At 58.3% G+C, this 25,040-nt stretch overlaps 1 protein-coding gene across 10 annotated transcripts; it reads right to left on the bottom strand.

The window, feature by feature from the left end:
* Positions 1-321: 321 nt before the first annotated feature.
* KRBA1 (KRAB-A domain containing 1) lies at positions 322-24,266 on the bottom strand. Of its 10 annotated transcripts, XM_081244345.1 has the most exons (18): positions 24,111-24,266; positions 16,278-16,404; positions 15,730-15,849; positions 14,916-15,050; positions 14,144-14,299; positions 13,297-13,428; positions 12,907-13,089; positions 11,895-12,045; positions 11,061-11,296; positions 10,399-10,572; positions 9,804-9,905; positions 7,739-7,891; positions 7,007-7,189; positions 5,996-6,202; positions 5,782-5,913; positions 4,533-4,637; positions 3,880-4,125; positions 322-2,347 (listed from the first exon to the last, which is right to left on the bottom strand). In XM_081244345.1, the coding sequence occupies exons 1-18, from the start codon at positions 24,120-24,122 to the stop codon at positions 1,479-1,481; spliced, it is 3,423 nt and encodes a 1,140-aa protein (XP_081100471.1). In that variant the 5' UTR covers positions 24,123-24,266; the 3' UTR covers positions 322-1,478. The 10 variants fall into 10 exon arrangements, with proteins under 10 accessions (XP_081100471.1, XP_081100466.1, XP_081100469.1 ...); XM_081244340.1 differs by lacking the exon at positions 24,111-24,266 and having other exon boundaries at positions 16,278-17,354; XM_081244343.1 differs by lacking the exon at positions 24,111-24,266 and having other exon boundaries at positions 4,533-4,634; positions 16,278-17,354.
* Positions 24,267-25,040: the final 774 nt, after the last annotated feature.

Raw genomic sequence — 25,040 nt, 5'->3', positions numbered from 1 at the left:
TTTCTTGATTGTATCTATTATGCGAACGCTATTTCAGTAATTTCTACTCTTATGTTTACACGCCTTAACATTTTGGGGGATTTCTTTTGTTGTCCTATTTGTACCTCCTTGTAAATTCTCAGCCTTTTTCTCTTTTTTGTACGCTCACTTATGCCTACCCATTTCTGAGTACTGATTTAGCTTTATCCTACAAGTTTTGATATGCCGTACTTTCTTATAGTGCAGTTCAAAGTATTTCTTATGATTTCTTCATTGACACACAGGTTATTTAGGAGCACAATTCTTATTTATATATATATATATACATATGAATTGCTCATTTCTTGTTATTTGCTTCTAGCTTAAAAGCTAAAGTATGGTCAGAAAGCATATTCAGTGTAATTTGAATACTTTAAAATTTGTTTACACTTAGGGCTTAGTATAGGGTCAGTTTTTGTAAATGTTCTGTGTATGCTTGAAAAGAATGAATATTCTGTAGTCCTGTGGTGCAGCGTTCTAGATATTCATCAATCGAGCCAATTTTGTTAATTGGCTTGTTCAAATCTTCCATATCCTTCCTGATTTGTCCTATCAATTTCTTAAAAAACTATGCCAGAACTTCCCAAATACAGCTGTAAATCTGGATGTCTTCCCTTTTACTTCTTTAAATGTTGAGGCTGGTTGATGGGAAAATGGAATGACTGATAACAAACAAAACCCACAACAGTCAGTACAAAAGGTGGCAGGAAAGACGGGAACCCCACACCACCGTGTGAGACACGCATAAGCACAAAATAAGATGCTATATTCAAATCTCGATGTATCAGCAATCATTTTGCACATAAATGGATTAAGGGCTCTGAGTAAAGGACCAAATTTGTCAGGCTGGATTAAAAGACAAAATCCGACCGTAGGCTGTTTACAGATGCCACATCTAAAACACAAGGGAGTCGTGAGTGGGGGCGGGGTAGGGGGGTTGCTGATTCTCTGTAGGCTCTGGGAGGGCAGACTTGTCCCCAGTGCTGGTAACAACCCATCAGCCACGCCCTGGTGTGGCCCCTCTGGGCTCCTTTCTGTAGGAGCCATGGGCCTTTTCCTTAGCAACCAGGGTCGGTAATTTTAGAATCCACACAGGTATATCCAGCTTAGACCAGGGGTCGGAGTTCTGCCCCAAATGAAAGCTAAGCCCCCATCCGCCAGGAAGAGGACAGCCACGGCTTCTCAGCGCTGAGGTCAGGACGGCAGGTGGGAAGAGGTGCTCTCCTGCGTGGCGTCCCTGCAGTGGCTCGCAGCGCCCCGGCAACGTGGCGTGCACGCGCGTGTACGCATACCACCCCCTGCCGGCCCTGGCAGTTCCAGCGGGAAGGGCAGTAGGGGGAGCGACATCTAAACGAACCTGAATCAAGAAAGCCAGAGGCGTGGCTGGGGAACGCACCTCCCTGAGCAACGGGCATCCTGGAGTCTGGGGCGGTCAGGCCAAGGGCGGACCCCCGGCCCCCTCACAGTCCAGACACGGGGAAGGTTCTGCTGCAGGGGGCCGAGGGCGGAGGCCGGCCCCCGGAAGAGGCGGCCAGGGGTGGGGCATCCTCGGCAGGATGCAGCCCATTAAGATGGCGGCTAGGGGACCCCCACGCGGGGTCCCTGTGCTCCCCATCAAGGGCTCTGTGGAGCCCTGCCAACAGGCTGCTTGGATCCTTGGGCCACTTCAGGGTCCTGGGTGGTGCCGCTGCTGCAGCCCGAGGCTCTGCTGCACTGGCGGCCACCTGGGGGGGTGGGGCAGCAGGCAGCAAAGGGGGCGGGGGGCTCCGGTGGCCCTCCGGGCGTCCGAGGGGGTGACACACGGTCAGCACAGCGGGGCTGCCGCATGCCGAGGAGAGAGGGCCAGAGTTGGGCCCAGAAGCCTCTGCCAGGGGCACGTCCGGGGGCAGCTGAGGCACCAGGCGGGGCCTCGCGCTGGCCAGGGCTGAGGAGTCGCCAGCCCTACAGTCTTCCGCCTGGCCCCGCAAGATCTTCGGTCTCGGCCTGCGGGGGCCCTTGTGCCTCCAGTAGGGCGCGTGTCTGTGAGCAGGGCCACCGGTCCAGCGAGGGCCCCGGAGGAGGCCCTTCGTCCCCGGGCCCCACGGGCGCCGCCCCAGCCGATCCACCTGGGTTCTCACGGCGGCCACTTCCTGAGCCAGGCCGGCCAGGGCCCAGGCCAGCCGATCCAGCTTCTCCGAGAGGGCGGCATCAAGGCTGCGGAGCTCGTGCTGCAGGGAACTCCCGCAGGGGCACGGTGGCCGCGGGGAGGCGCGCGGCATAGCCCAAGGGATGGCGGCTCCGGGGGGAGGCCCAGGCGGATCTCCGGGAAGGGGCCTCGGGTGGGTCCCGGCTGAAACCAGAGCGGTACGCGGGTGAAGGTCCTCGAAGCGTCAGGACCTTCTCTCCCCCCAGGGTCCCTTCAGCTAGTATCTCATCCTGCCCCGCTAAGGCCGGGCTTCAGACGGGCAGGATCCTAGCGACTCAGGCTGGGGAATTATGGACGGCTGTTCCCCAGATTCACGGGCAGGATAAATCACAGACCGGGTCTCCATGGTAACCAAGCTCGCTTAGGACAGTGGCCTTCCCATCTTCTAGGAAAAGGTGGGTTCTCTATGCCACCTTTGGGCCCTACTGGTGTCCTGAGTAACTCTGCCCTTGGGAGTCAGTGGGCAGGGCCTGGAGAAGCCGCAGATGGCATGAGGCCAAGACCGTGGGCAGCATCTGGAGAGCGCCCAGGAGGGCCAGTCCAGCCTGGGTCCCAGGTGTTGCTAGTGGGGTGACCAGGGGGCTGTATCAGCACCCAGTGCTACTGGTCACCAGTAAACCACAAGCATCCCCACTCCCTCCTGACCTTTACCCTCCCTCTTCAGAAGTTACAGACATAGGACTTTAAGTCTTAAGTTACTTTAAAAAAAAAAATCACCTCCTCCTTCACCCTAAGTTCCCTTGGAACTGGTCTCCACCCGAGGCAAGCCTCATAAAGAAGCCCCATCACCACCCGGAGCCGCAGGACAGACCTGCTCTCTGGCCACGCCTGAGTCCCCAGCCCGGCTCTGGCCTGCACTTCTCAGGACCCCAGAGCTTCAAACAGAAAAAGTGGAGACTGGAGCCCAAGGACCCAAACGATGCCCAGCCACGTGCTTCAGGAAGGATCTCGGCTAAGGGCCAGCGATAGTGCTGCTGTCCCAGGTGTCCTTCTACCCGAGGCGCAGCAGCGGGGCTGCCGGCCTCAGGCCAGCTCAGCGCTCCTGATAAAGCAGCTGCACCTGCAGGGACGCCAAGCCCACGATATGACGGAGCCCCCCACTGCAGGCTTCAAGTGTGAGGATCTGGGTGCACGTCCCAGAGCGGGCCAGGGACCGAGCCCTGCCCTCCCGAGGCGGGTCTCTGACGTGGTGTAGGGAAGAGCTTCCACGGGGTTGGGTGACACAGAACCACATCTCTGGGGACGCCCCCGCCAGGCCACTCACTACTGCGCCTGTTTCCCCCTCTGTCCTCTAAAGTCGCCTCAAACCCCGAACTTTGATTCTGGATGCATCTCTTCTGGGGAAAGTCTCCATTTCTATTTTGCCTCTAAAAAGGGTCTGTATACTTTTATGAAACAGCCAACTATTCCTGTAGGAAAACCCTGAAATGAAATAAGCAAGCTGAAGTGAGTTCAACATGAGACTCTTCCTGCCTGTGACCCAAACGAGGCTGGAAGGCTGTTATGAAAAAGCCTTTCCCAGGCTGTGAGCCTGGGGGTCTGGCTGGCCCACCCTGCCACAGTGAGCTGAGCAGCGGGGAAAGAGAGTGGGTGGCCGTGCAGACGCTGAGCCCCCGCCAGCCCTGTGCTTGCAGGGCTCCCGGATACTCGAGGTCGGGGGGAAGCCACCAGCTCACCTGTAACACCTGGGCTTCCGTCTCCGGGCCCCAGGCCCCTGAACTCTTCACCAGCCGTTGGATTCCAGGACAGGGGCCCACAGGCTGACCCAGGAGGCTGGCAGGACCCAGACCCCAACCTTTTCTCCAGCTGAGAGGCAGGGCGGGGACCCACAGCTGCCCCCGCAGGAAGAGCACAGAGCATTTGCGGTGTGGATACACATCGTTTTCCCAGAGCCACTCTGACCGGGGGTATTTGGACATGACCTAAAAAAAAACCCCAAAACATCCAAACTTTCAACTTTCAAATACTCGTTAAACGAGATGCAAGAGGGATATACTTGGCTCGTTAGGAAGCCCATCTCTGGGCACCAGAGCACACAGGACAAGGGTGGCCCGGATTATTTCCAGAGTCCTCTGCGGCTCTCCCAGTAGGTGGGGGCTGGAGAGCGCCATGCCTGCAGGTCCCACCCCCAGTGAGGCCCCTCTGGAGACCTGCTGGAGGCCCTGTGGGTCCACGCCTGGCACCCTCTGCTGTTTCCCGACAGGTCCACAGCCGGTGAGGAATGTGGGTACAGCCGGGGCTTCCGCAGAGGCCAAGCGGTGGGCGGAAACACTAGCCTGAGTGCAGCGGGGAGCCCCCTTCCCCGACCCTGCACCCCACCCATCCCTACCTCCGCCGGCGCTGCCCAGGGGGCCAGGCGAGCCCAGGTTCTCCAAGCACACTTCTCTCCAGGGCAGATGGGACCGGCCTCTCACCTTCTCTTCTGCTTTTCCTGCTGGGAGCGAACACTAGGTCAGGCTCGGACTGAGAACTGCGGAGGCCTGGAGTAGCAGGCAGCCTGTTTCCAGCGTTCCTGACGGGACAACCGCTTAGTTTCCCCAGGTGGAGGGGTCTCACTTGTTTCTGTTTACTGCCAAAGCTACTGGCAACACAACCAGGTAAGGAAGCAGGCAGCCTCCCAGATCTGGGTGACCTGGATCAATGACCACTTGAATGACCCTACTTCTCCCTTCTTGGGCCCCAATTCCACGCTTATGCTTTATTTATTTTGTTTATTTATTTTTGTGTGGTATGCAGGCCTCTCACTGTTGCGGCCTCTCCCGCTGCGGAGCACAGGCTCTGGACGCGCAGGCTCAGCAGCCATGGCTCACAGGCCCAGCCGCTCTGCGGCGTGTGGGATCTTCCCGGACCGGGGCACGAACCCGTGTCTCCTGCATCGGCAGGCGGACTCTCAACCACTGCGCCACCAGGGAAGCCCCACGCTTATGCTTTAAATAAGCCAATAAAGAGTGAATATGCCAAACCCTAGACACCCTACCCTCCACCCTAATAAAAACAGAGTCAGGTCTGCGCACTCTCTCTCCCCCGCACCTCGCCAGTGGGCGTACCACGTAACCTCCACGACCTGCAAGTAATACGTCCTGTGCCTCCAAGTTCCCTGATGTTTCTGCCAAAGTGCGTCCTACAGCACACAACACTGGCTCCAGTGGGACTCCAGTGTGTGGGGCTGGCCCGCTACGAGTAACACGAGCTGGGGTGAGGGCCCCAGGTGTTCCTAGCTGAGAGCTTCACTATCGATATACTGGGACTGACACAACAGTATACATACGTACATATGTTTTAAGTGTGTGTAATGTGCATATAGTATATACACATATAAAAATATATATATCTCAAGTTTACTGTCGGACTTTCCAATTAAACACACTCATTTAACACTCCTGGGGCCCCATGTGCCTCAATATCCTCGCCTTCTCTCTTGGACACAGCTCATCCTACGGGGAACTCAAGCGTGATAAAAGTAGAGAACTTTCTGGCAAGAGTCAGGCAAAGTGATGGGTGGGACTCAGAGAACCCGGTCTCTGGACCCTTGGCCCTCCTGGGGGACATGCCCCCTTCTCAGGAGACCCCAGGCTCACCTGCACTGAGACCACGGTGGTCCCCGGTCTTGCCTCTTCTCTGGCCTTCACCAGGGCTGCTGCCAGTGCGAGGGCCGCCAGGGCGTGGGGAAGGAGGGCCAAGGCCCTTGCAGCTGGGAAGGCGGTCCCCCTCTGTCACAAACAAAGCCGGGGTCAGGGCGGTGGCTGCACCCTGGGGCGGGGCTGCCAGCTCTCCTCTCCCCAACAAGCTCACCCTGCAGGAGGGGCTGCCAGAGCTCTGGCTCCAGCCTTGGGTCTTCTCCTTCTGAGCTGCTGATGCTGGAGCTGGAGCTGGAGCTGGGGCTGGGGCTGGGGCCCGGGACAGGGTCGGCCAGGCAGGTGAAGCGCAAGGGCCCCCCGGGCAAAATCCCCTTCAGAGAGTTCTCCAGGCAGTGGAGTGGGGAGGGCTTGGTGGCTGGCCCTGGGCAAATGGCAATAAAGAAGCCCTCTGTCCATCAGCCCAGTGCCAGGCAGGAGGGCCATCTGCCTCAACGGGCGGGCTTGTGGAGCTGGTCCCTTTTCAGCTCAACCCCATACAAGCTCTGGTGGACCCTCAACAGCTTCCTCTCTGGCCATGGGAGGTGGAGAGATGCAAAGCCAGAGCCTGGCCCGGTCCCCAGTCACTCTGGAAAGGCCGCCAGGGACCCTTCCAGAAGTCTCAAGACCCTGGAAGCCATTAGCAGTATGGTTCCAGCCAGGCTCTGGGTCTTATAAGCCAGGCAGCCACTCCTACTTGCACTCACTCAGGACCAGCAGCCCGAGGAGAGATTCAGTTATGTCCACAGCAGGCCCTCCAAACCAGCTCTTTCTTGCCTGGTGGGAGTATTAGAAATACTGTACTTATTCAAGGGAGTCAGACCCTACCAGCCCACCTCAGCAAGTCTAGGAAGGAATTCTGCTGTTTGAGTTCAACTACGCTGCAGCAGCAGGACACACGCCTCCACCCCCAGGCAACTGGTACCACAGAGGAAACAACCAGTCTTTCCCCCAGAGAAACCCAGCTTCTGGATAAAAGCAGTGCTCTCTCCACTTCTTTTCAGCACACCTCGGGGTGCTCCAGCCAGCAGTCTCTGGGGAATGTGCACACACTCCAGCTGGCAGTCCAGAATGGGTGAGATAAGGAAGGAAAAGAGGAGTACAGAGGGAAGGGGGAATCTGTTCCCTCGTCAAACACTGTCTTGGGAGGAAAGACATGCCAGCAAGTCCCGGGGCAGAGGCAGCTCACCATCTGGGAGCCACCTCCACGGTCCTGGCCTGGCGGCCCCGGGGTCCTTGGGACCTCGCTGGTGGCAGGCAGGGATGGTGCCAGAAGCAAGTGCCTGTGGGCTGGCCAGGCGGAGGCTCCTGGTGGGCACGTCACCCCCTCGCTGTCCCAGGTGGGCTGGCTCCCAGGCCTCGCCCCTCAGTCCTGTTTCAATGAGAAGCCAAGAGGCCTGTCAGCCCGGGGGCCCCGTGTTGGCACCGAGGCCAGGAAGTCACTGGGCAGAGAACAACTTCTGTCATGTTGGATTCTCGGGCTCACAAGCTCCTGGAGCGCGCCATACAACAGCCCCGTAGACGTTCCCGGGAGCCTCCCGAATCCTCCAGGATCTCCTTATGCCCCAACCCAGCTACCCAGACTCCCAGCAGCCCCACAGCTCAGCGGCCGTGCTGGACGCCAAGGCACGTGGGGCCGACAGCCAGGATACGGACACTCTGCGGCCAAGGCCCCGGCTCAGGCCCAGATTTGGAGCAGCGGCAGTGGGGCTGGGTGTCCCATCCCGCCTCACCGCCGACAAGCCTCTGCCCAGGCCGTTTCCAGGATATCATCTCATCTCAGGCCAGGATAGGGGTCCACCAGCTTCTGGGGAGGCAGTGCCCAGGGCGGTCCCTGGTGCTGGCCTCCAGCTACTCTGGAAGGCCGCCGAGGAACCTTCCAGAAGTCTCCAGATCCTTCAGACGCTGGGCAGCGCTTTACCTTCCATGCCTGCCGTCCAGTTCTTGGGCTCCACTCTCCACGGCCCCCTGTGCCCTGCCGAGGAGCAGGACCAGGTGGGCTGCGGCCCAGGTGCAGGTATCTCTCTGAGGCAGTTCTCCAGGCCCTGGAGCGGGGAGCTTCCCACGGGGCTTCCTGTGAAAACCCAATGCTCACGGTCTTGGCTGGTCAGAGCTCGGTCCTGTGAACCCCAGGAGCCTCGCCTGTGCCCTGTGTCCGGCGCAGCCGGAGCTACTGGAGGAGGCGCAGGGCCCGAGGCCAGTCACACCGGCTCAGGGCACCCAGTTGCAGGGGGGACCTGGCCCCAAACCTGTCACTCCTGCCTCCCGGCAGCCCTGGGAGAGGCCTCCCCAGCTCGGCCGCCTACACAGAAACTGGTCAGCGGGCTGTGGTGGAGGAGATGGGCGCTGAGGCTGGAACGTCGTCAGGCTGCCTTCGCTACTCAAAGAGGGAAAGGCCAAGGATGGAGCAGGTCAAGAAGGGCAACGCTAATGCCTTTCGACTTGGGAAAAAAACAAATTGCCAAAATCGTATTTCTAGTGACAGAGCTGTGGATACAATAGGAACCGGATGCACTGAAATTCTTTTTCTTTCTTTTTTTTGGCTGTGCCCTGCGGCATGTGGGATCTTCGTTCCCTGACCACTGACGGAACCCGTGCCCCCGGCAATGGAAGCGCGGAGTCCTAACCACTGGGCCACCGGGGAAGCCCCTGGACGGAAATTCTAGAAAAGGCCCTTCGTGGGTCAGCTGTCGCCTCAGCCACGCTCTTTCCTGAAGGCGTTTGCTGATGCTGTGCCAGGCAGGGCAGGAGAAAAGAGAAACTGCCAGAGCTTCAGGCCACTGTAGGCTGGAATTGCAAAGTCACGAGAGGAACCCCACACACAGCGTTCCCCACAGACGCTGCTGAGTTCTGGGGCAGCACGGGGAGCTGGGGAGCTGGGCTGGAAGCTTCCACAAGGCGGCGTGAGATCGCCTGCCGTTTGGGTGACTTAGAACACCAGGTCTGCTGATAGAGGATGCTCGAGAAGGAATATCCTGGTCCCGACCGCAGCCCACCGCGCAGCTGCGGGGAAGAGGGGACGGGCAGCACAGCGCTGAGGGTGCTAAGACCAAACGTGGGAAGACGCCAAAGGGAAGCATGAAGACAGAAAGCACGGTGGAGAAGCTGCGCACAGGATGCCGGGCCACACGCAGCGTCCCTGCAAGTCACAGTAGCGGGTGGCTCAGCAACACAGGGCAGCAGAGGGAGGCAGATGCCACCCGTCCTCCGCAACCTTCTGTAGCTTTTAAGCAAGACTGAACGATCTATTACCTACTAAGGACTAAAAATTAAAAAGAAAATTCGGCTGCATGTTGGGAGGTAAAAGCCACCCCCACGCAAGGGGCTGACCCGTGGCAGGTGCAGGGACCCAGGCCCAGGGACACCGGAGGCCCCAGGCCGGCCCGATGGCCCCGGCTGGCCTGGCGCAGAGCCCTGGGTGCAGCTCCAGGCTTTTCCACTGACAGTGGGTGAGGCCAAAACACAGAGGAGAGCCCCGGGGACCGGGCGTCCACGGACAAGGCAGACGGAGAGCACTGGGATCATTCAGGTGGAGAAAAAGGTCCAGTCCTGCAAGGTCCCAAAGAGGGGACAGCTCACATGGAGGCCTCCACGAGGAGGTACCCTGACGCGCAGCCACCAAACACACCCTCTAAGGTGGTTTCACACAAACCTCACGACGTTTTTCCTTAAGTTGGAAAGTCAGTGGATATGACAGACACTGACTTCTTCGTGGCTGGGATAAGGAAGAATTTGATGTTAAAGGAGATCTTTTTACTTTTTAAGACATCTTAGATGTCGTCCTGCCCCGTCTGAGCCAAGTCACTAAAAGAGACCCCCGCCCCCCTAAACAGGTCCTGCGTCTGCTCCCGCCGTGGCATCCCCGCTCTGCTGCCGGCACCGGGCGTGATGGCCTGACTTGCTTGGGCCGGACACAGGGCGGTGGGCAGGGGGCGCCTCCCGTCCTTCCCCAGAATCCACTCCCAGCTTCAGGCCGGCCAGCTCACCTTTTCCAGGCCGATGCCCCTGGCTGCCCTCAGGGCTCTGCAAATCCAGGTCCCCGTCAATGCTGCTGGACGAAGAGAAGCTGGTGGGGGTGCCTTGGGAGCCTGCAGGGAGGGCAGGGCTGTCTCTCATGCAGCCCTGCAGGCCCAGAGCCAGAAGAGGCCCCAAGACCACCTCTGCAGGAAACAGCACAGCTGGCGTCATGGGAAAACCACAGGAGACGAGGTCCCCTGGGCCCTGGGCTGTAGACGGGCGCCCAGACCTGCCCCAACACCTCTCCCACTGGGATCTCCCCTTAGGTTAGGGCACTCGTGGTGCTGATTAAAATCCTGTAGCACGTTAACCCACATAAACCCAACCACTGGTCTTGTGGGCCTAGAGGGTAAGTGAACCTCTCAGTGGAGACAGTGGGCAGAAGAGTTTAACTGGCTTCCACCAAATGCAGGGGCTGTTTGGGGGTAGGCGTGAGAGGGGGCTGGGGGAGAAGGGCTGCACCCCTGAGGCCTGGGATGAGGAGGGGGGACCTGACGGCATCCTCGGCATCCCCCATTCTGTGCACAGGGACAAACGCCACCGGGAGCCCATGACGCAGTCTACCTTTGCTGTGTGATCCGAGGCGCTGCAGCTCGGGCCTCTGAGACCCAGGGTCTCCTGGCTGGGGGCTCCGGGACCAAGAGCTGGCTGGCGGCTGGGAAGGTAACGACCCACTCAGGGGGATGCCCCTCAGACAGGCCTCCAGGGCTTCCAGGGGTGAGCTCGAGGTGCTGCCGGCTGGGACAGGGGAGATGCCCCATCACCATCTCTGGCCCAGCTCCCCGGCCCAGCCCCGGCTGGCTGCCTGGCCTGCCTTCCGCAGGGGTGGCGAGTCGTCCTGTACCAGGTGTGGGAGCCTGCCAGGCAGGACACCCTCTGTGCGGGCTCTGATCTGTTTTCTGTTCCCCAACCTGGGGAAGCGACGCCAGCTGTACCCAGGCCCAGGGGCAGGGTTGGGAGAGCCACACATAGGGGCCAGCTTCCCGACTGCTGGGAATTCTCTGCAAGACCACGGTCCTTACAATGGAAGGCTTCCTGGGCAAGGGCCTGGGTTAGGAGGACGGGGATTGAGGGAAGGGATTAACTGCCTGAGAAGGACGGCCAGGTGGATGCCTCTCCGCCCAGGAGACAGGCAAGTGCCCCGTCCCCTGTGGGCTGGCAGAACCTTGTTGGGGGCGCTGAGAACCCCACCCGGGAAGACTCGAGCAGACAAGCCCAGGCCTCACCTCGAGCTGCAGAGCCCCAGCTGGGCACTCGGACCCAGGCGGTGCCTCCATTGTCCCCAGGGCTGCCCGCGGCAGAAGGGCCGTGGGTCCGCTTGCTGAGCTGACAGGATGCAGGCTCCGGGGGCCCCCGGGCCCAGACGTCCTCCACCTTCACTGCAGAGAGCGCGCTGCCAGCTCCAGGCCCGGGGGGAGGGGTCTGGAGGGGGCGGGGCCCTGTGGGAAGCCCCTCATGAGGCCTTCCTAGGGTTAGGATGGGGCGTCCAAGGCCCCCGGCCCCCACAGCCGTCTCAGCTCCAAGGTCGTCACTGCTCAATCATCAGCAGATGGACCCAGTCCCACCCCCGCCTCCAGAGATTTCTGCTGAGGGATGATGCCAAGCAGCTCACCCCAGGCAGCATCGAGCCAGGGTCCTGCCTCCAAGGGCAGCACGTCCATCTCAGATCGACTTTCTCAAAGTTCTGGGACGCTGATGACCAGTGGTGAGCCCATGCGAATGTGACAAGAACCCCCTCAGCAAAACGATACCCGGCAAGTCTACGGCCTGGAGCTATGTCTCCTATTTTCCGTCTCTCTCCCTCCCAACCATCCCCTCCTTCCTTCTGGAACCCTCAGCTCCTACTGGAAGAGCCAACTTGGAATGTTACCACATTGCTGCACCTCCTACACGCCCACGTCCTTTTATAGCATGATCCCCGATGTCTGGCTACTCCAACCGACACACTGATGTGTGCGCCCGAGTGTCTGGCTGTGGAGGGTCACCTACTGCCCTGCTTGGAGCGGAGAAAGGCAACGGCTGATGTCCAGGGGCCTCCCTGCCCAGCCAGTGGCCTTTACCTCCAGAATTCCTTTTCCAGGCCCCTGGGTCCTCCTGCAGCCGTGGGTCCCTTGCTCCTGAGGGGCTGGGTTGCTTGTCCCGGGCCTCTGGGATCTCCTTCAGACAGTTCAGCAGACTCTGGAGGGGACAATCTCCTGAGGCTGTCTCTGTCTTCACTACAGAAAAAAGGAACACATGTTCCCCCTGAATCGGTGACTTCAGTCTCGGTGACAAACAACCAAAAGGGGAATTCAGTTAAAAGGTCCAAGGCCAGAAATCTGGAGATGCAGGCCTTCTTATAACTCACTCAGCCTTGCAGAGGCCACTGTCTTCTTAGTGCTTGGCTTAAAAATGCCTGTCTACACACCTCCCAGAACTGGATGGATGAACGGAGGATGTGAAAATGCACCCTACGGGCAGAGCATATGGTGCTACTCTGAGTACAAACGAAGGAAGTGGGAGGACTGGGCTGCTACGTGGAGATGGTTCTCACACACACACACACACACTCTCTCTCTCTCTCTCTCTCTCTCTCTCTCTGTACCTAAGCCTCACAACAGCCCTCTAGGGTGGGAACAACTATCCCCTTGTACAGACTGGAAACCAAGGCTCAAAGCCTTGAGGAGCGTCTCACAGTCTGCCCAGCTAACAGGCGTCAGGGTCCAGGGCTGGGGCTCCTGCCCCCACCGCGTCACCCTGCTCCCCCAGGCCCACTGCAAGCATCCCACTTCGTGTCAACATGAAGTGACACTCACTCATCATCTCCTCCTCAGGTGTCCCATGTTAGGACGAGTAAAGAACCCAAAGCATCCAGGGCAGAGTCTATTTCTGAGTTTTCTTACACCAGCTGACCAACGCTGTTCCCCTAAGACAGCCATCTGGCTCCAGAAATGTGACACTAATGATACCGGAATGGCCAAGCTGGCAATGATCCTTAGGGAGGATTGTATATTTATAGACAAAGATCCATCAAAGGGCAATTCCGCAGGGTCAGAAACCTTGGCGTGAGGAGACAGGTCCGCGGGGACTCACCTGCCCAGGGCGGGCTCCCGGGCCGCAGTTCTGCTCTGGTCAGCTGGGTCGCACCCAGGCCGGCGACTGGCGGCGGTAAGCTCAGGGGCTGCTCGGGGTGCTGGGGCCCGGGCTCGAGGATTTCCTTCAGGCAGTTGATGAGGCCTTGCAAGGGGCTGTTCCCAGGAGAGATTCCCGCAGCTCCTGCAAGGCCAGCACGCTCAGGGCAGCCCTGAAGGCGGCAGCTGTGGGACCTTCAGGGGTCAGATTTCCCACCCGTGAGAATGCGGACGACGTCTGAGTGCCACGCCGGGCGGTCAGGAGGCTGAGGTGGGGGCCACACGACACCTCTCTTTTCCCACCCCCTCAGCTCCGGCGCAGGCCCCACCCTCAGGAAAGCCAGCCCCTCACCTGTCCCCGAGGCCCCTGTCTCCTGATTCCTGTGGCTCTTCTGCCTCCTGGGACTACAGGTAGGAGGGCTAGGCTCCTGGCTGGGGGCTCCTGGGCTTTCCTCCTCCACAGGCCTTGGCATGTCAGCAGTTTCTGTTGCAGGAGAGACAGGAAGGCCTCTCTAGCCCCAGCTCCTGACCCTGAGAAGTCACCTGGGATCTGGTCCCCCGAGAGGACAGGCCCCTCCAGGCCCTAAATCCCTGAGGGGCAGCCAAGTCCTGGGAACTTGGATTTGCGGCAGAGCCAGCTCCCGCAGGTTTGCTCCAGGAGTCCATCCTGGGGAAGGCAGGGTCTTTCCCTGTTTCCTTCTGGTGTAAATGTAAACACAAGACTGTTCACTCCGGGCCCCTCTCCCAACCCCAGCCTCTGACTTTGGCTCAGCAGGTCATGCCCATAGCCTCAACACGCAGGCCCAAGCCTCGTACATATGTTTCTCAAAGCTGGGCACGTGGCAAAGGTGCCAGGTGACACCTGAAACTACAGGCTAAATGGGGTATGTTTTTCCGGAGTGCCAATTTTATGTCATATTAATTTGAAATGTTTCAGATAAAAACAGATATTCAGACAATGTATAAGTTGCCAAAATTTTAAAATAAAATAAGACCCAGAGAAATCCCAGTGGCCACCTTGCCCTCCCTGACTATTAACGCTGCCCTGGCGAGCAGCTGAGATTCAGGTCCGGTGCCACAGGCACGCTGCACACAGCACCCTGCGAATGGGGCCGAGCATCCCGCATCTTCACTGGTCCACGGGCAGAGGCCCAGCACTAGGCCTGCTCCCTGGGGCCCCCGTGCTGGGTCATACTCACTGATGGGGAGGGGGCTCCCCTGCCCCCTGGCTCTGGGCGGGCTGCTGGATGAGCTGCCGCTGGGCATGGTGGCCAGGCCAGGCCGGCCGACAGGTGTGTCAGGAAGGCAGCCGAGCAAGCCTCGGAGAGGGCAAGTATCCCCCATCACAGCTGCTGCTGGGGGGCGGGACACTGGAATTAAGCCCGGCAGGAGGTCAAATGCCCCCACCATTGTCCCATCCTGGCCCTTCCCTGCCGTGTTCCACTAACAATGACCAGGACGTCAGTAACCTCTGCCCTGTCATCTCTGGGCTCTGACACGTAGATTCACAGTCTAGGTCTTGTTCTGATAAGATCCCTGTCACCCGACCATCAGCTGAGCAGACTCAAAGGAACCCTACGGGCTGGGGCTGCTGGGGACAGACCCCTGAGGAGGTGAGAGTGCCGGCGAGCAGAGCTTGGGGAAGGAGGGAGAGTCTGGTGAGGTGGGAAGAGTGCAGGCTGGGGGGACCTGGCCAGTCATCTACAGAACAGGGCCGGCCTCGCCCACCGCGCGGGGCACACCACGACGGGGGCCCCAAGGGCGTGGATGAAGCCAGGTCGAGCCACTAGAGGAGTCAGAAGCTGCTGGCTCACCACGGTCCACGCGCTCTCAGAGGACAGGCACACCGCCCGGGTTCATGCCGTGGGGCGACTCCACCCAGGGCCTGGCAGGGGCGGGCAGGCGCACAGCGCTGCCCACAGCTTGAACTTGTCTATGGGATGCAGAGGGCCCGCCGGCTTGTCGACTCACCCTCGGGGCTCGCCCCCTCCCCGTCCAGGCTGGCTCCCCCGCTCTCAGGGCTGACTTCCCCAAACAGGAACTCTGGGATCTCCTTCACCAGCTGCACCAGGGCGCTGAGGTGCAGGCTGTGCTGGGGGGCTCCTCCTGCCAAGAGGCCAGAGAAAACCCCCCGCATTAGCTCGGCACTCATGCTGCTGCTTGCGGCGTCACGCTGCATCTCATGTAATCCTCCCACCACGTGAGGGGCAGCAAAGGAGAGACCCGTGTCCACAGACAAAGAGGACCTGGGCTCAGGGCAGGCGATCTGCCCACGGCACAGCCAGGAGCAGGACGCTGGGGACCACGGGTAACTGAGCTCCTGCCGCTCGTTCCCTGTTACTCCTCCGAGGGGACCGCCAAGGAGGGCTGCCTCCCTGTGCCCTGCCACTATCCGGACCCCTGCCTTTCCCGGCACCCCCTGGACCACATCCACCGCCCAAAGTCTCTGGACCTTCAGGGGCTGCAGGCTGGCTCTGCACGGGTGGTGGCGGGAAGGGGGCCTAAGGGGGCAAAGCTCTCCAAGGGTGTCCCCAGCTTTCTTCCTAGCACTTCATGTGACGGGCAACAGTGTACCAGGCTCCCGGCCCAGAGGGGTGAGGGGTGAAAGGTCACAGAGGGGTCGCTGTGGCGAGGTGGGGAGGGTTGCGGTCACAGCATCCCAGAAGGAACGGAGCCAGGGGCTGAGGACACGTGGGAAGGACACGAGTGAGTCCACCTGGGCCTAGCCTACCCAGGAGGACCAGGACCCCAAAAGGGCCTGCCCTCGTCCGCCAAGATTACTCACCCAGGGGCCCTCCTCCCCGCGGAGAGTCCTGCCCATCAGCAGCACAGCCCCGGCCCCCCACGGCTCCTCCAGGCTCCGAGGGACACAGGAAGGCAGAGAGGGGCAGCAGGTCCACTGTCCCTGGGAAGGAAAAGAGGACAGTCCCCCCCGGGAGTGGGAGCCGGCCTCCGCCCTCCCACACGCGATCACGCCAGCAGCCCAGGCACCTGCCATCCACGCACCCGTGCACGTGTGTGTCCGTATGACCACCCAAACCCCAGGGACGGTCAGAACCTCGGGGACCAGTGCTGTTTTGCCAGTTTGTTAGGGCCCCCACTGGATCACACCCAGCACCCTAGTACGGTCCACAGAAACGACAGCGTAAAAGACCCGCGAGGCCCCCAGCTCAGCGCGAGGCTCCCAGCTCAGCGCGAGGCTCTCGACGTCACCTCATTGTGTAAACAAAGCCCAAGGCCCGGTGGGTCCCGGGGTGCAGAGTGACTCAGGACCCGCGTGGTGCTGACTCAGCCTCCCGTCCCCCCGTCAGCCGGCTCCGGCCTGCTTCTCACCCAGGGAGGCCAGCGTGTCGTAGTTCTCCCGCATCACGTCCAGGTAGAGCGCCCTCTGCCCCTCCCCCAGCAGCCGCCACTCGTCCTCGGAGAACCGCACGGCCAGGTCCTGGAAGGCCATGGACACCTGTGGGCACAGTCTCAGGGGAGTTGGCTGGTTCCCGCCCAGCAAGGCCGGCCTAGTCATCCTCAGCTCGCCTGTGTCTCCAGGTGGACACCAGAGAGGGGGGAGCAGTGACAGAGAGCATGGGGTGGGCGCCTGACACACGGGAACGGGCACAGGGGCAACGGGAATCTGCTCAAGAGACAGTGACGGGGGTCAACTGTGTCCCCCAAAAGATACGCCGAAGTCTTCACCCCAGTACCTGAGAACGTGGCCTCATTTGAAAATAGGGTTGCTGCAGATGTAATCAGTTAAGATGAGGTCCTAATGGAATAAGGCAGGTCCTTAATCCAATATGACTGGTGTCCTTAAAAGAAGAGGAACAGAGACAGACCCACAGGCAGGAAAAGTCCATGTGACAGTGGAGACAGAGGTTGGAGTGATGCAGCCACAAGCCAAGGAACGCCCGGGGCCACCAGAAGCTGGAAGAGGTGAGGCAGGATCCTCCCCCAGAGCCTTTGCAGCGGGCTTCGTAAGATTAAAGAAAGATTTTGTCCTGATTTCTTTAAAAATAGTCATTAAGTGGGCTTTAAAATGGCCGTCAGACCCTAGAAGATGACCAGCATCTAGAAGGCATGAATTTTAAATTACAGCAAAAATTAACTTCATGCAAATTAAGCACAAAGTTTATATTTATATTAAGCAGAATATAAATTACGGGAAGGGTCCTTCTGGCTTAGGAACAAATGCTAAACTATTTATCTGTAAGAAAAAAATAATTAAATAAAATGAAGACACTCCTAATAAAGCAAAGATAATCTACTGCTTGTTTCATCAACTCAAGTGAGTGATTTTAAAAACCATCGCTGTGGGACTTCCCTGGTGGTGCAGTGGTGAAGAATCCACCTGCCAACGCAGGGGACACGAGTTCGAGCCCTGGTCCAGGAAGATCCCACATGCCGTGGAGCAACTAAGCCCGTGCGCCACAAATACTGAGCCTACACTCTAGAGCCCGCGAGCCACAACTACTGAAGCCCACGCGCCACAACTACTGAAGCCCATGCGCCTAGAGTCCGTGCTCCACAACAATAGAAGCCACCGCAATGAGAAGCCCACGCACCGCAACGAAGAGTAGCCCCCGCTCACCGCAACTAGAGAAAGCCCATGCGCAGCAACGAAGACCCAACACGGCCATAAATAAACAAACAAATAATAAATAAATAAATAAATAAATAAATTTAAAAACCGTCGCTGCTACCAACCGTGGCGTTGTCACCAATGGCATCTGCTCCCCACTCTGCCTGTCTCCCGCTGACCGCTGCCACCACAAGGACACACCCGGCTGGAGGCAGCCTCTCCACGGGCTACCTGCCCTGGTCCAGAGTCCGAAGGCCCACAAGCAGTCAGATGCCGCAGTCTCTTCCTCCTCGGCCCCCTGTGCATTCTGACCACCGGACAGCTGCTCAGCAGGCCAGCGGGCTCTCCTGAACTAACCTCTGCCCCCCTGGCTGGGTATGGGCACCTCCTCTCGGGAACACGCTCAGACGCCCTCCGAAACATCTCTCAAAGAGCCGCCCCCATCTCTTCCTGGCCTTCCGGACAGATAGATCGTAGCCAACGTTCAGGTCCGTGTGGAAGAGCAGGCCTGACACTGCTGCCCAGAGAAAGGCTCGCCTGCGAGGCTGGCCTGAGGCTGGTGTTGGGGAACTTGGATTTGGGGAGGTTCCCACGGTTTCCTGATCGATAAGGGTGGTTTGCTGGGCCCAGACTGTTTGTACAGACAGTGTGGTTTACGCTGAAGACTGCTTTCCTTCTGGGACTCTGGGATTTCAGTACACGCCAGGAGGAGGGTGCCTACGTGGCCTGCCCCGAGGGAAAACCCTGGGTGCTGAGTCTCTAGTGAGCTTCCCCGGGACAGGACATTTCACACCGGCTGTCACAACTCACGGCTGGAAGAATTAAGCACGACCTGTGTGACGCCACCAGGAGGGGACGCGTCTCCTGCTCTGCTGGGCCTCAGCCCCCGTGCCTTTCCCCTCGGCTGGTCGTGACTGTGTCCTCTGGCTGTAATGAATCACAGCCGTGAATACAACTATACGACGGGTCCCGGGAGTCCTCCTGGCAAATCACGGACCCTGGGGTGGTCTCAGGGACCCCGACGCAGGGTCCCATTACACTTCCCAACAGGACACGAGCACTGTGAGGGCCCAGAGGGTGTCCCGCCTGGCACACCTGGCAGGGAGGCCTCACGACCCAGCCTGGCCCTAGCTTTGCAGCCTCGGCCCCCGCTGCCTCCGCTCACGCCTCCCTCCTGGCATCCGCAGCCCGCCGGCCTCGCTCCGTCCTCTGGTCCCCTCTCCTCCTCTTCTTCCGTCTCTCCCTCCCAGAGTCCGAATCCCAGCCAGGCTCGGGAACCCTGGAGCTGGTGCAGCAGGGAGACACTTTGCTTAGGGAGTCCCTGTCTGCTCTGCGGACCGTGATGGGATAAAATTTGTTTTTAAGGCAGAGCAAGGAAACTTAAGCATAACATACTCCCCGCCTGTGCTGGGCCCCCCTAACGTGCAATGGGCATCTACATCATACGTTAAGCAGACCTCCTCAAAGGCAGGAGTGTCTGCTCAACCATAAAGATCAATGCGTTTGTTCCTTCTTCATTCTTTTCCTAGTTCTGTATGGGGTCATGGTGACCTGCTGTACGTGTAGATCGGGACTGTGTATCTTTGGTGAACTTTATGTAAAATGTCAGTGTGTCATTTTGACAAACGATCCTTTGTCTCTAGAATGTACGTAACTGTGCCTTCCACCTCTAACAAGTGGAACAGTCCTCAGAGTTTTCTGAAAGACTGTCTCCTGGGTTATAATCCTCAGGTTGGCGTGAATAAAATTCTCTATTTCTCCTTTAGATCGACTACTGGTTAATTTTTTGTCCATGTTCGGGAGGCTCAGACCTGTCCCAACAGGTCCAGGGGCTAAATGGGCACAAACACTGCCAGTGGGCTGCATGTACACGTTTATAGATGCTGTTGTGATGAACACATGTGTGTCCTTTAAAGGTAATACTGAATTTATTTTAAAATACATGGAAAGGCTAAATTCTAACGTACTAAGTTTTCAACATTAAGAAAGAGGGTCAGAGAATCAAAAAGGTTGGAACCCCCTATCAGTAGTCCCACTCTCTCACCACCACAGCCAAGGAAAAGTGGGGAGGGGGCAAGAGAGGGTCAAGGAGTTACAATTACTTCACTCTCTTTTCCCTTAGACACTCAAATACGTGTTAAATTCCCACTATGACCAATGCGCTAGAGAAAAGTAAGTGTCCCCAGAACCTGGAAACAAGTCAAACCAAGCCCTGGGGGGAAGACCAGCCAGCTGGAGGGGGGCCTAGCAATGGCAGGGAGTTTGGAAGCCCCAGGTCCTGGCCTTTGGACCTGTCAGGGAGGCTGGAGGGCAGGCAGAGGGGCTGGAACCAGGTCACTGCTGCCCGAAGGGAGAAGGCACCAACGCTGCGGCACTGTCACCATGGACCACGCCTAGAGAAGGGCACTGGGGGCTCCAGAATCTGTCTGGGCTTCCTGGCCTTGCCCAGGTGACAAGAGTCTCTGTCCTGCACCACAGGGCTCTTCCTAAGGGAGATGGATGCTTCAGGCCATCCTGGCTCCAGGATGCCAGCTTATCCAGCAAACCTCTGTGCTCGGACTCCGTTAACCCTGGGCTTCCCATGCAGATTTCACGTTAGGTGGTCAAACACTTAATCGGCCACCATATAGTTCCAGTTTGATTGTCAGCTCTATTTTTCACCGTAAGTTAAGGAACTGGCATATTCTGATTTATCTCTCTGTCCTTTGTGAGTCTGGTTAGTGTACGCTGACTCGCCTGAGAATTATAAGGGGGGAGGGGGATGCACCGACCGACACCAGGCTCTGCACCTGCAAAACAAAAATGCCACCCAAAACACACGCCCATTTTACAGGAGGCCGGTAAGGAGAGCCAAGGTGGGCTTCGAGGCCACGTCTTCTCCACCTTCTGGCAGCTCCACACAGGGCTGGCTCTGCAGGTCCCTTAGCTCAAGGGAAGAACACGCCGATCCCAGCTACGGAGCTGCAGAGGGCCCGCCTTTCTAATGAGGCCCCTCCCCCGGCCCTCTCTAGGGAACACCAGCCTCGCTGAGAACTGACACGGCCTCAACACCTCCCTATCTGGAGATGAGAGCTGGAGTCGTGGTACCTTCTCTGCCTGTACACTTTCTCCAATACGCCACATTTTATATGTGGACCAGGTGCGCGAGACCCCAGCCAGCCTCTCAGCTCCATCCATCTCTGTCCCTCCCTCTAAGCCACTTGGATGCTAAGTGAGATGTCACACACAGGGGGCCTAAACATCAGCAGAGGGGTGATCCCTACACACTTGCAAGCACTTCAGATCTCTCGTTTGATTGACAGGATGGCCCTACGCAGGCAGCTGCTCAGGCACTTTATCCTGGGCTTGGGGCGAGGTTCCAAAGCAAGGAGGAGTGATGCAGCAGGAGCAGGCAGACAGCCATGGGCCAAGTCTACGACCCTAGACTCTGCTTGACTGTGACTATAACCTATCAGAAGATCAGTAAACCTTAACAAACCAAGCATCAAACAACCACTTTTATTTTTTTTGGCCACGCCTTGCGGCATGCGGGATCTTAGTTTCCAGACCGGGGATCAAACCCACGTCCCCTGCACTGGAAGCACAAAGTCTTAACCACTGGACTGCCAGGGAAGTCCCAGACATCCACTTTTTAGAAAATCATTATTATCCAGTACAGTCTGCGGCGACAGATTATGGGAGTATCTGCAACCAACAAATTCTCATTCTCAGTAACCTCTTAATAAAAGCTGAACTTTTAACAAGATTTTCAAGGTGGTGATGGAGGGGAGGGGTAGGGTCTTGGGTAAAAATAAATGATCCTGTAGCCACTGATAATGGCAGAGTCCAAATGGCATGGGCCTGGCTGGAGCAGGAAGTGGGGAGAGTAAGGGTCCAGCAGAGTCAAGTGGCAGTTCTGTTGCAGAGCTAGTTCAAGTCAGCAGACAGCTGCTCTGTTTGTCAAACTGGGTGAAAAGTACTGTCCTTATCTTCTCCCATCAGAAGCTATTTCCTACCTAACATCTGAAAAAACAGAAGGGCTTTTAGGTTCAAATGATTTACTTCAGGATTTCCTTTTAATTAGGACTGATTTTCTCACCTCATCTTAGATCTACTAAATCCTGATTATGTTCACTGCTTTCAGAGCCCAGAAATTGACATTTTCAGGCTTCCCGGATGATTCTGACACATTCTAAGTTTAGAATCACAGGGCCAGCGGAGAGCTGCCCTCTAGTCACGGCCCGAGACTGGGCAGAACCTGCCCCGCCTGCCGGAATGAAAACTACGCGGGTGAACGGGACCCTCTCCTCCCGCCAGGGGCCAGCTGTCCACCATGGCATGTCTGTGAACTAGAAATCACCGACAACTGCTGTACACCTTTAAGGTACAGTGAACATTTAGTGCCAACTTCCACTCACAACAGCGGGGTTCTTCAATTTCTACTTGAACACCTATAGCAACGGAGGGCTCACCACAGTCCCATCGTTGGCCTGATCTGTCAGTTAAGAAGTTCTGGAACACGAACGGGCAGAGTGTGGGGCTTTGGGCTTGACCTCAGAAGCCAGGCTGCTGGAATTCCAATCCCTGCTTTGCTTCATATTAGCTAAGGGCTCGGCAAACTCATCTATAAAACGGGGATCAAAACAACCTCTCTCGGGACTTCCCTGGTGGTGCAGTGGATAGGACTCCGTGTTCCCAATGCAGGGGGACCGGGTTCGATCCCTGGTTGGGGAACTAGATCCCACATGCATGCCGCAACTGGGAGTTCGCATGCCACAATGAAGGAGCCCATGTGCTGCAACTAAGGAGCCCGCGAGCTGCAACTAAGGAGCCTGCCTGCTGCAACTAAGACCCGGCACAACCAAATAAATAAATAAATAAATATTAAAAAAAAAAACCCCAAACCTCTCTCATAGGGATGTTGTGAAGATTAAATGAATTAACATAGGAAAAGTGCCTGGAACAAATGCTGGGACATGATAAGTGCTATGATTCCTATTCTTACAGCCGAATCTGTCTGCCTAACGTCCACCTGTAGGTCACAGCCGGCCACCTCCAGCTACAGAGTGGGCTCTTACACACACCATTCCTGACCTTGAGTGCCTCTTCATCTCCTGGCTAAATATACCAGCTCTTTTAGACATCTGGAAGAGATGGTTTCCAGGCCATTCACCACCTCAGTCAAAAGATACACTCTTGTATGACAAAGTTCTTATAAAACGGGAACGGGAATTGACTGTGGCCAGGGGAGGTGGTTCCGTCAGCAGCCTCCCTCTACCCAGAAAAAGCAGAGGAAGAGTGAGTGTGTGTGTGTGTGCGTGTGCGCGCGCGTGCACGCACACGGAAGAGGGAGGGGGCGAGCATGATGTGCAACACTCGGGCCACAGACATGGCCCTCAGGTCCTTCTCAGCGCAAACCCGCTCTCCCAGCACGTTTCAGGCTCAGACTCGGGCTTCCAGATCAGATCCCGAACCCTGCTAACCCCACCTGCGGGCTGTGCTCCCACGCCCCTGAGCATCTGGCAGTCGCGCTGGACAGGAAGACAGGGGGCCGTCCCTGTTCCTCTCCCTCTGACTGTGACCTACCACTTCTCAAGGCCACTCCTGGGCACCTTCTCCATGAAGCTACACAGTGGGAGGACACACTCCAGAACATGAGATCTAAAAGATCCAACCCCTCATTGTATAGAAGAGGAAACTATGGTACGAGGAGGCCTGAGCATGGGGCCAGCGGGCATATCTGAGCTGCGGTGGCCGTGGGCTCCCTAACTACGGCCAGATCTGCAGAGGGGACGGCCCTTGTTCCCACGGCATCCAAACTGCTTGGCTTCTCCCCTTCTCCCAGGAGCTTGTGGGGCATTAATGTCGCCAAGGTCCTGGCACAGGGCTGCTCTGCCTGGTCACAGACTGCCCCAGCCACTCTCCCAACACCACCACCCCTTCCCCCGCCCTCAAACCACGGAGCCCACGGTTGTCTGAGGTTGGCCCAAGCTCATGAGCCACCACAATTACAGAGCTGGCCCCAGGGGCCCACCCAGCAGAACGTGCAGCAACTCCCCTTTGGTACCATCAGGTTTCCTAGCACCTTCACACAACTTGCCCAAACGGGTCCCAGGCTATGACAGATGGGACTCTCCCTCCACCTCTCGGACCTACACATCTCACCTAATGGATAAAACCTGGTACCTTGTTCTATGCCCTCCCCCGGCCCAGAATCCACGTTCCTACCAAGAATGAAAGTGAACAGATTTACTCATTCTCCTTAGGCCTTCGTGCCCATCGCTCCCAGTATAATTTATCATTAGAAGCCAAGAAGAGAAGGTGATGCTTAACCCAAAGGAACGAGTTTCCAAAGGTGGAGAGAGACTCCAAGTATGCGTACACTTCGGGGCGGGGAGAAGGGAGGGGGGCGTCCGGGGACCTAGACTTCTCCGCACCAAATCCTGCGCACCAGCACTCTCCCCCCCGCCCGGCCAAAGTTGGCGGGTCCCAGGCTCGCCCCCGCCCTCCAGGCACGCACAGAGCCGCGCGGAGCAGACCCGCCGAGGCGTGCGTCTGTTCTCGCCGGCTGGCGGCGGGGTCCCGGCTCGCGGCGCCGTCCGCGCTCGCCTTACCTGGCGCGCCATCCCGGACTCAGCCTCCGTTCCTGGCTTCCGGCACGGCCGGGGGCACCCGCTCCCCGCCCACAGGCTGCGTCGCGACCCTCGGCGGCGGCGGCGGCGGCGGCGGCGACCTAGGTCGGCGCAGGAGGAAACCGGGCCGGGTGCGCAGGCCGTTGAGGAGGGGCGGGGGTGGGGCGTCGCGTCCCAAGAGAGGGGGACCAGCCTCCGCGGCACTCCGGGCGCAGGCGCGAACTACACTTCCCAGAAGGCGCCGCGGCGCCGGCCGGAGGAGGGGCGAGGTGAAGGAGGGGCGAGGTGAAGGCGGGGCGAGCCTGGTGAGCGCCCTCTCCCCACTGGTTCAGCCGAGACCCCGAGAAGCTGCCAGGGGGGGCTTGGCGCCGGGATCTGCCGGGTGGTCAGCTTGCGGTGTGCTTGCCCGCGTAAACCCATCCATCCACACATCCATCCATCCATTCTTGCATCCATTATTTACTGAGCGCACCCTGTGTGCCAGGTGGGATGCTCGGATTAAACGGGAACCGCCTCTCCCAGAGGACGCATCCCGTAAACCGACCTTGACTAGGGCCGCCGGGGAGGCGTGGGGGAAGCGGGTCCCGAGAGGTGCGGAGGGGGCTGCAGGCCAGACCGCTCGGCTGGGATAGTGTGTGGGTCAGAGTGGCTGCCTGACCCCCGCACATGCTCAGATCTGTCACCCCGCTCCCGCGCTCGCCATAGCATTGACCCGTGTGCCGCTATATCTGTGTGACTATTTGCTGGTCTATTTTGTTGATTGTGGTAACCCTATAAGTTCCTGTCACGTAGTAGGCCCTCAAGTAAATGTGATGAATGAACGAAGCGTGAGCCCACCATTCTCCAGGTCAGAAAGGAAGCAGCGGGGCTGGGGGAGAGTGGCGGACTCCGGGGAGAGGACCACGGCTGAGC

Source organism: Mesoplodon bidens (assembly GCF_964165515.1).
Source record: "Mesoplodon bidens genome assembly, chromosome: 9".
NCBI lineage: Eukaryota > Metazoa > Chordata > Mammalia > Artiodactyla > Ziphiidae > Mesoplodon > Mesoplodon bidens.
This window is presented reverse-complemented; position numbering and strand designations above follow the sequence as displayed.